This window comes from Nicotiana attenuata, unplaced genomic scaffold (genome assembly GCF_001879085.1).
Source record: "Nicotiana attenuata strain UT unplaced genomic scaffold, NIATTr2, whole genome shotgun sequence".
Lineage (NCBI taxonomy): Eukaryota > Viridiplantae > Streptophyta > Magnoliopsida > Solanales > Solanaceae > Nicotiana > Nicotiana attenuata.
In genome coordinates this window covers 83,384-95,265 of record NW_017670249.1, presented here as the reverse complement: position 1 = coordinate 95,265, position 11,882 = coordinate 83,384, and the positions used below count along the sequence as shown (strand labels likewise).

Here is an 11,882-nt window from a genome sequence, read left to right as displayed (position 1 = left end):
AGCAGTGTTCCTCTGGACCTCTTTACTTGAGGTGTTCCTTCATGAGCCACTTGCAAGGTGTCCCAGATTTCCTTAGCAGTGGTACAGCTTTGAATTCTGCTGTACTCATCAGGACCTAGTCTGCACACAAGCCATTTCTTGGCTTTAGCATTTTTCTCCCACTTCCTTAGGTCTTCAGCAGTGCAGTCAACCCTTGTCTTTGGCACATCAACTCATTCTGCATTCTTCTTTGTGGTTGCTAGGGGTCCATCAGTGACTATGTCCCAGAGTTCATAGTCTTCCCCTATGATGTGATATCTCATCTTGTTCTTCCACCAAGAATAGCACTAACCATTGAAAAGTGGAGGCCTAGCAGTGGATTGCCCTTCCCAGTTCCCAGGTGGTGCACTCATGTTGATCTTCTCCTAAGGTGTTAGCCTCTTCAAGGATAACCCGCTCCGATACCAATTGATGTTCTAAACGTCAATACCACACAAGAGGGGGTGATTTGTGTGGTATCCAATTTTCGCTCTAGAAGAACCTGGTTCTTCTAGGTGTACTTACAACTACTGTTTGCAGAATTAAGAGCACATAAATAAAGAACACAGAGATTTTTACGTAGAAAACACCTGGCTCAAAAGGTGAAAAAACCATGACCTACTACTCAGTAGGATTTTCCCAAACTTCCACTAAAATCACTGAGCCAAAACAGCATTTACAAAACTCTTGTAAACCTAAGGATTAAACTCTAATCCCAGTATGGCACACAGTCTCAACTGTTGCGACACTTTCAAGTTAATTCTAACTTGAATACTCAAAGTACCTAATACATTGCTTCTATGAAAGCTGGAAAGGTAAAACTTTAAAACACCTACTACAGTTGACTAGAATAAAAGAAAGACACAATGGAATTGGTTCTTCTATCTTGTCCAAGTAGCTTCAGGAATGCACGCTTGAATCTCACATAAATTGCTTGCAAAATTGCCTCGCTCTTTTGCTCTCAATTTAGTATAACTTCTGCGTTTGTGCAATACCTGTAAAAGAGAACAATCACTGTTATTTAATGAATTAGTAATCAGAGTTTGATTGAGACTTAATTGTTGATCTTCCATCGAAGTTGAGTCCTTGAACAATACAAACTCCAACCCTATCCTTTATCTGAATTGTGTCCTCTTCCCATGAGGAGACTTTCTCTCCTCCTCCAATATGCAACCTTTTCGATTAGTTCAGGAGATATTGTTGCTTGATCACTGAGACTTATCTCCTTCACGTGTATCTCACATGTCTAAGTTGATAAATACTGTGCCTCACATGATGGACCTGGTCCATGACTGAGTTCATTTGTCATTCTTCAAAACTTCACCTGAACTTGGGCCAACAATGTTGTGTATCCATGGTCTCCCGAGGAGTTCATTATACCTCATGTCGCCTTCGATGAGTGTCCTGTATGGTTCCAGCTACGTTTACTGGTAGGATTATCTCCCCCTTTGTTGTTTCGCTTGCCATATTGAAGCCATTTAGGACCCGGGACGCAGGTACAATCTGATCTTATAGGCCGAGTTGTTCCACGACCCTTGATCTGATTATGTTTGCTGATCTACCTGGATCCACTAGAACACGTTTAACTTGAATCTTATTTAAAAGAATAGAAATTACCAGGGCATCATTGTGCGGTTGGGATACGCCTTCTGCTTCTTCGTCACAGAAAGATAGGACGTCCTCGAGCACATAGCTCCGAGTCCCTTTTTCTCTGGTGATTGATACCTTGGTGCGTTTGAACACAGGTCCTTGTGGGATGTCGACACCGCCAACGATCATGTGGATTACATGTTGTGGTTCTTCTTGCTCATTTTTTCTTGCATCTCTTTCCCTGAAATGGTTTTTAGCTCGATCACTGAGGAATTCTCGAAGATGACCCTCGTCGAACAGCCGAGCTACCTCCTCTCTTAGCTACCTGCAGTCTTCGGTTCTATGGCCATGTGTGCCATGATACTTACACATTAAATTTGGATTCCTCTGAGAAGGATCGATTTGGATTGGCCTAGGCCACCTGGTATCTTTGATTCTTCCAATAGCTGACACGATCCCTGATGCGTCTATACTGAAATTATACTCTGACAATTGAGGTGCCTCCGCGGGATAAGTGTGTTTATCGAACCCGCTCTTACTCATGAATCCCCTAGAGCTCTGTCCTCAATCATTTCTCCGATCATTCCGAGGAGCGTTACGGCTTGCACCATTGTTTCTCCGATCAACATACGGCTGATATCGTTCTTTGTTTGACCTCGATTCCCTATCTGTATCCCTCGGGGGCCTGGCTGCCGATCTGTTAGGATGAAATGCACTCGAGGGGGATCATAACTGGTCGTCCTCGACCCTAATCTTTGATTGATAACGGTTATGCACATCGGACCACGTCACGGCTGGATGCTCGATCAAATTCTGCTTTAACTGTCGAGATGCAATCGAACTCTTTTTATTCAAACCCTGCATGAAAGCTTGCACTGCCCAGTAATCCGAGACCGGTGGTAATTCCATTTGCTCTATCTGAAACTTGGACACGAACTCTCTCAATATTTCGTCGTTCCTTTGTTTTATCTTGAATACATCTGACTTCCTCGTTGCCACCTTTATGGCCCCGGCATGTGCTTTCACGAAGGCGTCTGCCAACATAGAAAATGAGTCAATAGAGTTAGGAGGAAAGTTGTGATACCAAATCATGGCTCCTTTCGACAAAGTTTCTCCGAATTTTTTCAACAACACGGACTCGATCTCATCATCATTAAGGTCGTTACTTTTAATCCCACAAGTGTATGAAGTAATATGCTCGTTAGGGTCGTTTATCCCGTTATATTTAGGTATATCGGGCATGCGAAACTTTTTAGGGATGGGCATCGGAGCCGCGCTCTGAGGGAATGGTTTTTGTATGAACTTTTTTGCATCTAAACCTTTCAAAACTGGAGGTGCCCCCGGTATCTGGTCAACACGGGAGTAATAAGTCTCCACCTTCTTATCATTGTCCTCAATCTTCTTTTCTCCGGACTCGATCCTCTTGGTGAGCTCTTCGAGCATCCTCATAATAGTGGGGTCAGTCCCCGAGTCATTCCCGTTCGACCTCTCTGGTGCTGGTTCAGCACGCCAAATGTTTTCTGGTTCAGCTACACTCGGAGTTTTATTCTGACTTTGAAGTTGAGCGATGGCGTGGCTGAGCTTGTAGCATCTCGAATATCACTTGGAGGCTGACTCCCCCATCTCCTATACCTGGTGTTCCTTGGCCCCCAGATCGGGCTTCCCTGCGTACACTCCCTCCGGGGTCTGCGCCTAAATCTGCGTTTAAAGCAATGTGCGAACTAACATCAACTGGTTCCAGATTTGGCATTTCCCCAGGGTTTATTGGTGGTACACCGACCCCTACATTCTTGTTTTCCCCATGAAATCCAAGACCTTCGTTGTCATGAACAGGTGTATTTTACGAGTTTGACATGTTTAATCCTGGGAATCAGAAAATCTTGACAAGAAAAAGTGTAAAAATAACGTGTGTAACGAGAATCGGTAAAGAAATAATCACTATTATCGTTAGCCCCACGGTGGGCACCAAACTATTTACCTCGAAAATACGAGTAACAATTAAATTTGATTTGTGGTTTTAAAGATATGTGATTTAGTTCAATACCAATTAATAATTAAGAAATATGAAGTAGAAATGAAAGAAATAAGTGAATCAAACCAATGTTACTCAGCAGTGGTGACCTCGAGCTTAGTGACCTCGAGATGAACTAAGAGCAATAAAGTAAGAACAATAAACGTAAAGGACAATTCTGATGAACAGTAAGAGAGAAAAGTAGGATAGTATATTCTTGTCAATGATCAGATGATGTTACAAATGATTGGGTCCCCTTTATATAGTAGGGGAACCCTAAATAAGGTACATTTCTATTTACAATAAGGAATATTATTGGTACAGCTGTCTAACCGCCTATTACGGAATTGTACAATCCTATTCCGGGATTTGCGCCATAATTTTGGGGACGTGGCAGGAATCTAGCTCATTCTGTTACAAATCCATAACGGTACAATTTCGGGGTCGAGCATACTTAACTTCGGTATTCCTCGCACTCCTATCTTCGGGCATTGCATTCTGTCCTCGAGCTCGAATCTAGTCTGTCAACCTCGAACTCGAGCTTACTTGAACTCGGACCTAAGACGATCCCTCGAGCCTAGGAAATCGGGCATGCTCGATTTCGACCGTATACAGTCGCATCGTTACCTTATTTTTTTCCTCTCATGTTGCTCTTCCTCATTATCAAACAATCTTATTCTATCAATTTATCATTTACCTTATCTTTATATATAATAATTCTACCTCATACCTTACTTTTTCTTTGTAATATTTCAAGTTTATTCTTCACATTGTTGGTGCATAACATCATAAAGTGACGACAAACAATACAATATATTCAAATATTATATATATCAAAATAATACAGTACAATACAATACAATACGATATAATACGATATATTATGAAACGACGCATGCATAACAACCATCCAAACAAGCTAATACAAATTGTCTCCAATACGTAAAGCATCCAACTTCTTTTCCAGCAAAATTAAAGATATAAAATAGTATTGTAATCAATTATTCCTAGCTAAACTTGTTACAGTTTGACAACGAAAAATTGCAATTTCCTCCGGCAATGTTTCTATAATTACTAAAATTACCCAAAATGTTTTCGATCAATCCAAATTGCACCCTACATAAGGAAAAAGAACCATCCGAGAACTCCCGCCCCTGCTCTTGCTGCAACATCTTCCCTGTAAACCCCTAAACCCTAAATTCCAAAACTTTATCAAAATGCACATTTTCCTTAAAATTTCTACAAAGCTCTTACAATCCAAATCCAAACCCTTAAATTACCTCACATGGATCCCTCCAGTTTTCTTGCAATCCACAAAACAAATGTCACAGTCAACTTCCATACCCAGAAACCAACAACGTGTTCGCGACCACGGTTACGATGATTACATGGAAGTTGAAAAAAAAATCCGCAAAGTCATGAAATTCCAAGAACAGCTCCTCACTCAGCCAACCTCAATGATCCCCATTTCTCGCCTTGACATGCTCGCTCGCCGTTTTGGGTTCAAGCAATACGAAGCAGGCAAGTTTATTCTCAAATTCCCACATGTTCTCGAGGTTTTCGAACACCCGGTACAAAGAATTCTTTATTGCAGGCTCACCCGTAAAGCATTGCTTCAAATTGAGCAAGAAAAATTAGCTCTTTTAGCTCAATTACCTGAAGCTGTAATCCGTTTAAGAAAGCTTTTAATGCTTTCGAATACGGGAAGATTAAGGCTTGAACATGTTAGGATTGCAAGAAAAGAATTTGGTTTACCTGATGATTTTGAGTTTTCTGTTGTTTTGAAGTATCCTATGTATTTTAGGTTGTTTGATGCTAAAGAGACTAGGAATAAGTACATTGAGGTTGTAGAGAAAGACCCGAAATTAGCTGTTTGTGCTGTGGAGAGAGTTAGAGAGAAAGAGTATAGAGAAAAGGGTGGTGAAGAAGAGAATGTGAGGTTTTATTTTAGGGTGAATTTCCCACCAGGTTTCAAGATTGGGAAGTATTATAAGATTGCTGTTTGGAAATGGCAAAGGCTGCCTTATTGGTCGCCTTATGAGGATATCTCGGGTTATGATTTGAGGTCGCTCGAGGCGCAGAAGAGGATGGAGAAGAGAGCAGTGGCCACTATTCATGAGTTGCTGTCATTGACGGTTGAAAAGAAGATTACTTTGGAGAGAATCGCGCATTTTAGGTTGGCGATGGATTTGCCGAAGAAGCTGAAGGACTTTCTCCTTCAGCATCAGGGAATATTTTATATCTCGACAAGGGGAAATCAGGGGAAATTGCATACGGTGTTTCTCAGGGAGGCTTATAGGAAGGGAGAGTTGATTGAGCCAAATGATCTGTATTTAGCTAGGAGAAGGCTGGCTGAGTTGGTTTTGATGAGTCCAAGGAAAGCCAATATGGATAAAGAATTGGTTAATTATAGAAGGCGGGGAGACGACGATGAAATAGCTGCTGTGAGAAGAGACAACGTCGAGAATGAAGGAGATCATTCAACAGTTCAAGAGACAGTTAGCGAAGATGAGGAGAGAGAAGAAAGCGTGGACTACGATGATGATTGCAGCAGTGACTCTAAGTACACAGATGAAGAAGACAGTGGTGATGATGTTACTGATGATTTAGGAAAAGAAACATCATAATATTACTAATTATTGCAACTTCGAAAGCAATATGTTAAATGCCGTAAACGGACAGTGCGATATTCTTTCATTTGTGTAAAAAGAACAAATCATTGCTTGGTATTTGTCTCTTAATCAGAATGTTTTGTCATTTTTGGCTCAACTGAAATGTCTTCCAAAGAATTTCAAGGAAAATATTAGAGAAGACATAGTGAATCCATTTTGATCTTAACGTGGACTTGTCGGTTAGAAAGATTCAGCAGTACTATCCAAAGAGGTGATTTATGTCCTTCATAAAAGAACTTTTGGCTTTGGAACACAACAAAGTGAACTTTCGCCGAGAGGTGCAATGTTTTACATTGGTATTCTTGCCTTCCTCTTGCCAGCACATCTCCAGAAGCATCATATTTACTACAGCCTGCATAATGTTAAAAGAACTATCTACGGGTAACTTCCAGCTTGTCATGTTGACTAAGAGGGAAAGGAAAAGGGAAGATCACAGATACCGCCAGTCTATTTGAATTGAAAAAACATCTTATGCTAGTATGCACACACGTGAGATTTATTTAAGAGAAAGAGAACAGAGGAGAGCTTGATTAAACTAGAAGCATGTCCCTTTTCTTAGCACTAAGACAAAGCCTTCATCCCTTTCAGCTTGAAAAGTGAACAAGCATGTTCTTTATGAATTCCACTGGATCGAGTGTTCATTTCACAAAGAGGTAAATATTAAGAAACAAAAATCAGCATCTTTAAAATGTGTATTTATTTCTAACCAACAGTTTTTTAGGCAGATGTTATTTTTTTTAATTTTTTGGTTTTCTCCAGATCGTCAAATCTTGAAGGATAGTTGCATGATTTGGGAACTATGATAAAAACATACCTTAAACTAATGGAATTATCTTATCATTCATCCAAGCCACTCTGCTAGCTTTTGTGCACTTTCAGGATGCAGCCAAGGGGCTTCTATCGAGTAGAGAGGAGATTGGACAGTTTCTTTGACATAGTTTTAATGTGCTTTGTCCACATCCAAGGTAAAAGTCATCACTATCATCCAAGAAATTTGAGGCTAGAGTCATTGTTAATTGCCTCAATGGTTTCAGCTTTTTGTCAGAGAAGCATGTGGGTGTCCAAGATTTTGAAAGATCGTGAGTCGAAATCGAGTGGAAGGGCTCACAAAGAGGAATGACAAGAAGAATTTTACAAAGGAAGAGTCTTTAAAGGAAGATGGGATTGTCAAATGGAATGAGGAATTTAAAGTATGTAACTTTTCAGCTTATAAAGGAGGTGTTCATCCTTGGGAGGTTGCCCTTAGTGTGTTCAAACTGAGTTCTTGATTGCCTTTACCTCTGATTCTGTTGGTTTTTCTGGATTCTGATTTTTGACGACTATTATGCTGTTACACTTAGACATTTTGACTTTTGCTTGCTTTCATTCCTTTGATGGGTTTTAGAACTGTCGAGAGAAAGACAATGAAATCAAGATCAATCTTGGATTTTCTCATGCAATAGCAATACCAGTTGTGAATCTAATTGAAGGAACTTTGAGAACTGGAACAGGGATCAAATGTTTAGACTATCTGGTATTGGGAATTTGATCTTTTGTTGGTTTCAGTTGTCGTTAAATGGTTATAGAATAAGAAGATTGTGAGCCTTTCTTGATCGGTGTCATGAAATGTTTTATGAATCATGATCATATCATACAACCTGCTGGAACTGTGGCCTCAAAGTATGGACCTTTCAAAATGAGCATTGCCTTGAATTTCCTTTAATTAATATACTTCCTTTTCCTTTTGTTAGTTAGGTGGTTTGGTGGAGAACCACTATTGATCTCGACGGAATGGAGATAAATAGGATATTCAGAAACAAGCAAAAGAGCATAAATTGATGCCAAAGAGAAATAACAGTACAAGTGCCATAGTACATCTCCCCACTGTTCTTTCTAAAATACATATAAGATCCTGTCTACATTTCTCCACTTTAGTAACAGTATATATCAGCAGGCTCTGAATTTCTTCTGGGGATCAATGAAATAATAATAACACAAAGTAAAACATAACCAATTACTCAATAACTCAACATTAAATATATCAAATTTCATGGCAAATTGAAAGCTGCAATATGGCTGCTTAGATCTCCATGAGTTCTTCAAATGTCTTCATAGCAGAAGCTGGTAATCCAAGAAGCACATTGATGTTTCTCCTCTCTTTCCCGTGAGAAAGAAACAGAGAAACTTCCTTCTCTGGCAAAGCCACAGGTCCCGACACAACTGGCTCTCCCCACCCAAAATCTGTAGTGTGGAAAGAAAGCCTAGACCAAGTAGTAATAAGAAGAGTAGCAGTTAAAGATGGCCTAACTCTTGTTGCTTCAAAATAGTCTATGGCAGATCTCATGTAACTATCTGTTACCATTTTAACAGCTTCTTGAACCAACTTCACAGCAACAGAAAGTGGATTCTCAACTATCTCTGCAGCATTACAGAGTGCATTAGTTAACACGATCCCGTTTCCAAAATATCCTTCTGTAATTGAGGGATCAAATCTTGATCTTCCATCTACAGCAAAGAGCAGCTTTGTCTTTTGATCAGGTTTCATCTGTAATGCCTGAGTTCGCGCTTTCCAGACGAAAGCTGAAAGGGCTTCAAATGTAGTACACTTGGTAATATTTCCATCTTCTTTAGCTTTTGCTTTTAGTTGCTCTAGCTTCTCAGGGTCAAAACAGAAGGACTTGTATAACATTTCTTCTTGGTATAGTTTTGTAGAGTCTGATATATCTTCAATTTCAGCAAACTCATTGTGAGCATATTCAAATTTTGGTGGATTTCTAGCCTTGAGTATGCTCCTGTCTAGGAATGGAGGGACTTTGATTGGTACACCTCTGGCAGTTTCACCCCAAGAATTCACAAATTCCATTGCTCCAATCCCATCAAACATGCAATGGTTCATGCACAAACCAAGCACAAATCCCCCACATTTGAACTTTGTCACCTGAATATAGAAAATTGTCACTCAGTATGTCTGGAGAAACAAAGCATGGTGTCTACTGTCTAGCATCCTTAGAATGCTTTCTCAATTCAGAATCCAAACTTTATTGAAGATCCTAGTGAATAACCTATATGTAGTATGTGGACCTCAAAATGAAGTTTTGTTAACTTTTTGAGAAATTTTATCCTAGATTTGGTTTATTAAACGCGGATTGTTGGTCAAGCGATTGTGTAGTAGACACAAGTAAAGTGCATATCTCAGAATTGCACAAGAGACTATGCCCAAGGGCAAAGCTACATGGTTTGAAGGGGGTTCAATTGAATCCCCTTCGTCGGAGAATTATACTATGCAAATAGTGTGTGTGTGTTGATTATTGTATTCCCTTGAGCTTCTAGTGTAATTTGCTTTAGAGTGCAGGTTTGAATCCCAGGTGTGACATTTTTACATTTTTTATCCTTGTTAGAATTCTGTAACTCGAAGTAGAATAGAGAAATCACCCAAATCAACATTGTAGAACTTCTCCAAAGAAACATAGTACCTGAGCAATCAGGGGAGGCATTTCTAGTATGTTTTTAGCACCAGGAATGTCATAAACAAGCTTGCCAAGTGTTACAGGATCAGGCTTAGTAATATCACCAATGTCTTCTATGCTACAATTTGCTTCTGCCTCAACATAAACTGCTCCTTCTCCACTGCAGTTCACTATAAGTTTCCCTTCTTGGCTGATTGTCAATCTCCCAGCAAGTGGATAATAGTGAACAAGAACCTTTGATAAAGCTTCCTTGATTACTTCAACAGCATTCTCATTTCCTTTTTCCTCTGATTTGAAGCAGTAAATTGTTCGGACGGGGACGGCTATGTTCTGATCAAGATTTGAAAGGTAATATAGTCCCTTGTCTGTTTCCTCTGCTGGAGAAACCAAGGTTGGTTCTCCTTGCTTCACAATAAGCTCAACAGCAACATGGTTTTTACCATTCTCCATGTTGCAAGTTCAAAAAATCCTGTATAAAATAAATAAAAAAAATAACGTTAAAGGTATTTAAGTGGCATGGCATGAAACCATTAGTAGAACATAAGAGTACAGAAAAATGAAAATTACCTATAAGACAGGAATGTGTAATTAATGTTCTGATTTTGAGACTTAGAATGGTGTACTTGTTGGTGTGGAGATAAATGAATACTGGAAATATTTATATAGCAAATGCATGAGTAGAATAATTGGCTATTTGTTGAGTATTGGTTAACAAAGATGTACTACTGAAAAGGACTGCAGGAGCTGTTTTCATATTTAAAGCTATTCATAATCTGTCTTAATGGTGGAAGAGAAGACTAGCCCCAAAAAAATGAAGTTCTAATTTTATTTTTATTTTATTTTTGAAGTTTTTGCTTTGAAAAATAAGTTCTAAGAAAGATTTTGCTATTGTCATGTGGGTGTGGTAGGCTACTGGCCCCAAAACCAAATGTTACCAATTTACAATATCTGGCGTAAGGACTGAAGGAAACACTGGTAGAGTTTGGTAGAGTTGGCCTCCAAATTCAGCTGATGACTTGAATTGGTCTAATATTTTATACAGCAATAGGTCATATTTTCAGATAAAGTAGCTTCTGTCATTTTGAATCCTCTTTCTTAAAATTATGTTCTCATCTACGAAAAGACTACGACAACAACAAAAACCACAAAGTCGATCTGGGGAGGTAGTGTGTGTGCAAGAATTTTACCCCTACCTTGTGAAGGCCGAGAGGCTGTTTCTGATAGACCATCGGCTCAAGAAATAGATTTGATTAAATCCTCCGTGCAAATATAGTTCTTTTAATTTAAGGCAATCACGGTGTAATGCCAGAGGTAACATGGACTGGAATTTACTTTTTTCTTGCAATAGAAGGTTTAAGAGTTGAGTACTAAAATGGGTAATCAACATAGTAATCTTCAAATTACGTAATTCAAGGAAAATGGGACCATGATCTTTTGACTTATTTTATGGTTTCCATTTGCTTATTGTTAGAGTTTTATATTATCATGGACCTCACGCCGAGTTCGAGTTTTGTGTGGACGTTTAAAATTTTTGTTTTTTTAGTTTTTTGTTTTTTTCACACATAAGAGATCTAAATTTAAAATACAAAAGATTTGTGTTAGGTCATATTCTTCTATTCAAGGCTATGTTCGTCGATTTCTCTGTGTGGAGTGTGGACGGTGCCTGCAAATTGCTTGGAATTTCTCATGCATTATATGAGTTCTGAGATCCACGCATAAAGATGAATTACTTTATTAATCAGCAGAAATGATTAAGGAAAAAAAAAGGGCTTAATTCCTACACACGAAAAAATGATTGGTGACTTTTTTGTCGCTGAAAAAAGAAAAGATAGCTAAAATCCTTTGCCATAAATGCAGGAAACAAATTAGACAATTCTCTAAATAATTGAATGAATAACTCTATCTGCAGTTCCTATGAAGCAAGTATTTGATAAGCTTTTGAAATCAACCAGGAAGATGATCAGTTTATTTTCCAAAACTGAATATGCATATACATAATTTTCAAGAATATATTGCAATATATGATAACAGCATGTAAAACACTTAGGGCTGGTAGGGTGCATAAGAATAATGTTGAATATGGTGTATTAGTAATGCTGGTATTAGTTATGCTGGCATTAGTTATGGTGACATATTTTTTATCCA

The 11,882-nt window shown here is 38.9% G+C and overlaps 2 protein-coding genes across 5 annotated transcripts; one reads left to right on the top strand and one right to left on the bottom strand.

Moving 5' to 3' along the window:
• The first annotated feature begins 4,772 nt into the window (after positions 1–4,772).
• Positions 4,773–7,875, top strand: LOC109236653 (protein ROOT PRIMORDIUM DEFECTIVE 1). Of its 4 annotated transcripts, none has more exons than XM_019402849.1 (3): positions 4,773–6,944; positions 7,171–7,256; positions 7,342–7,875. In XM_019402849.1, the coding sequence occupies exon 1, from the start codon at positions 4,837–4,839 to the stop codon at positions 6,244–6,246; it is 1,410 nt and encodes a 469-aa protein (XP_019258394.1). In that variant the 5' UTR covers positions 4,773–4,836; the 3' UTR covers positions 6,247–6,944; positions 7,171–7,256; positions 7,342–7,875. The 4 variants fall into 4 exon arrangements, with proteins under 4 accessions (XP_019258394.1, XP_019258393.1, XP_019258391.1 ...); XM_019402848.1 differs by having other exon boundaries at positions 7,337–7,875; XM_019402846.1 differs by having other exon boundaries at positions 7,326–7,875.
• Positions 7,876–8,077: 202 nt separating this feature from the next.
• Positions 8,078–10,418, bottom strand: LOC109236655 (omega-hydroxypalmitate O-feruloyl transferase-like). Its single transcript, XM_019402850.1, has 3 exons — positions 10,305–10,418; positions 9,744–10,206; positions 8,078–9,208 (listed from the first exon to the last, which is right to left on the bottom strand). The coding sequence occupies exons 2-3, from the start codon at positions 10,185–10,187 to the stop codon at positions 8,351–8,353; spliced, it is 1,302 nt and encodes a 433-aa protein (XP_019258395.1). The 5' UTR covers positions 10,188–10,206; positions 10,305–10,418; the 3' UTR covers positions 8,078–8,350.
• Between the last annotated feature and the right edge of the window lie 1,464 nt (positions 10,419–11,882).

Excerpts from the sequence above, each read along its gene's own strand:
- LOC109236655 (XM_019402850.1), bottom strand. The coding sequence starts at position 10,187 with ATGGAGAATGGTAAAAACCATGTTGCTGTTGAGCTTATTGTGAAGCAA. Across the intron at positions 9,209-9,743 it reads TGCCTCCCCTGATTGCTCAG|GTGACAAAGTTCAAATGTGG; the intron begins GTACTATGTTTC and ends TTCTATATTCAG.
- LOC109236653 (XM_019402849.1), top strand. The coding sequence starts at position 4,837 with ATGCACATTTTCCTTAAAATTTCTACAAAGCTCTTACAATCCAAATCC.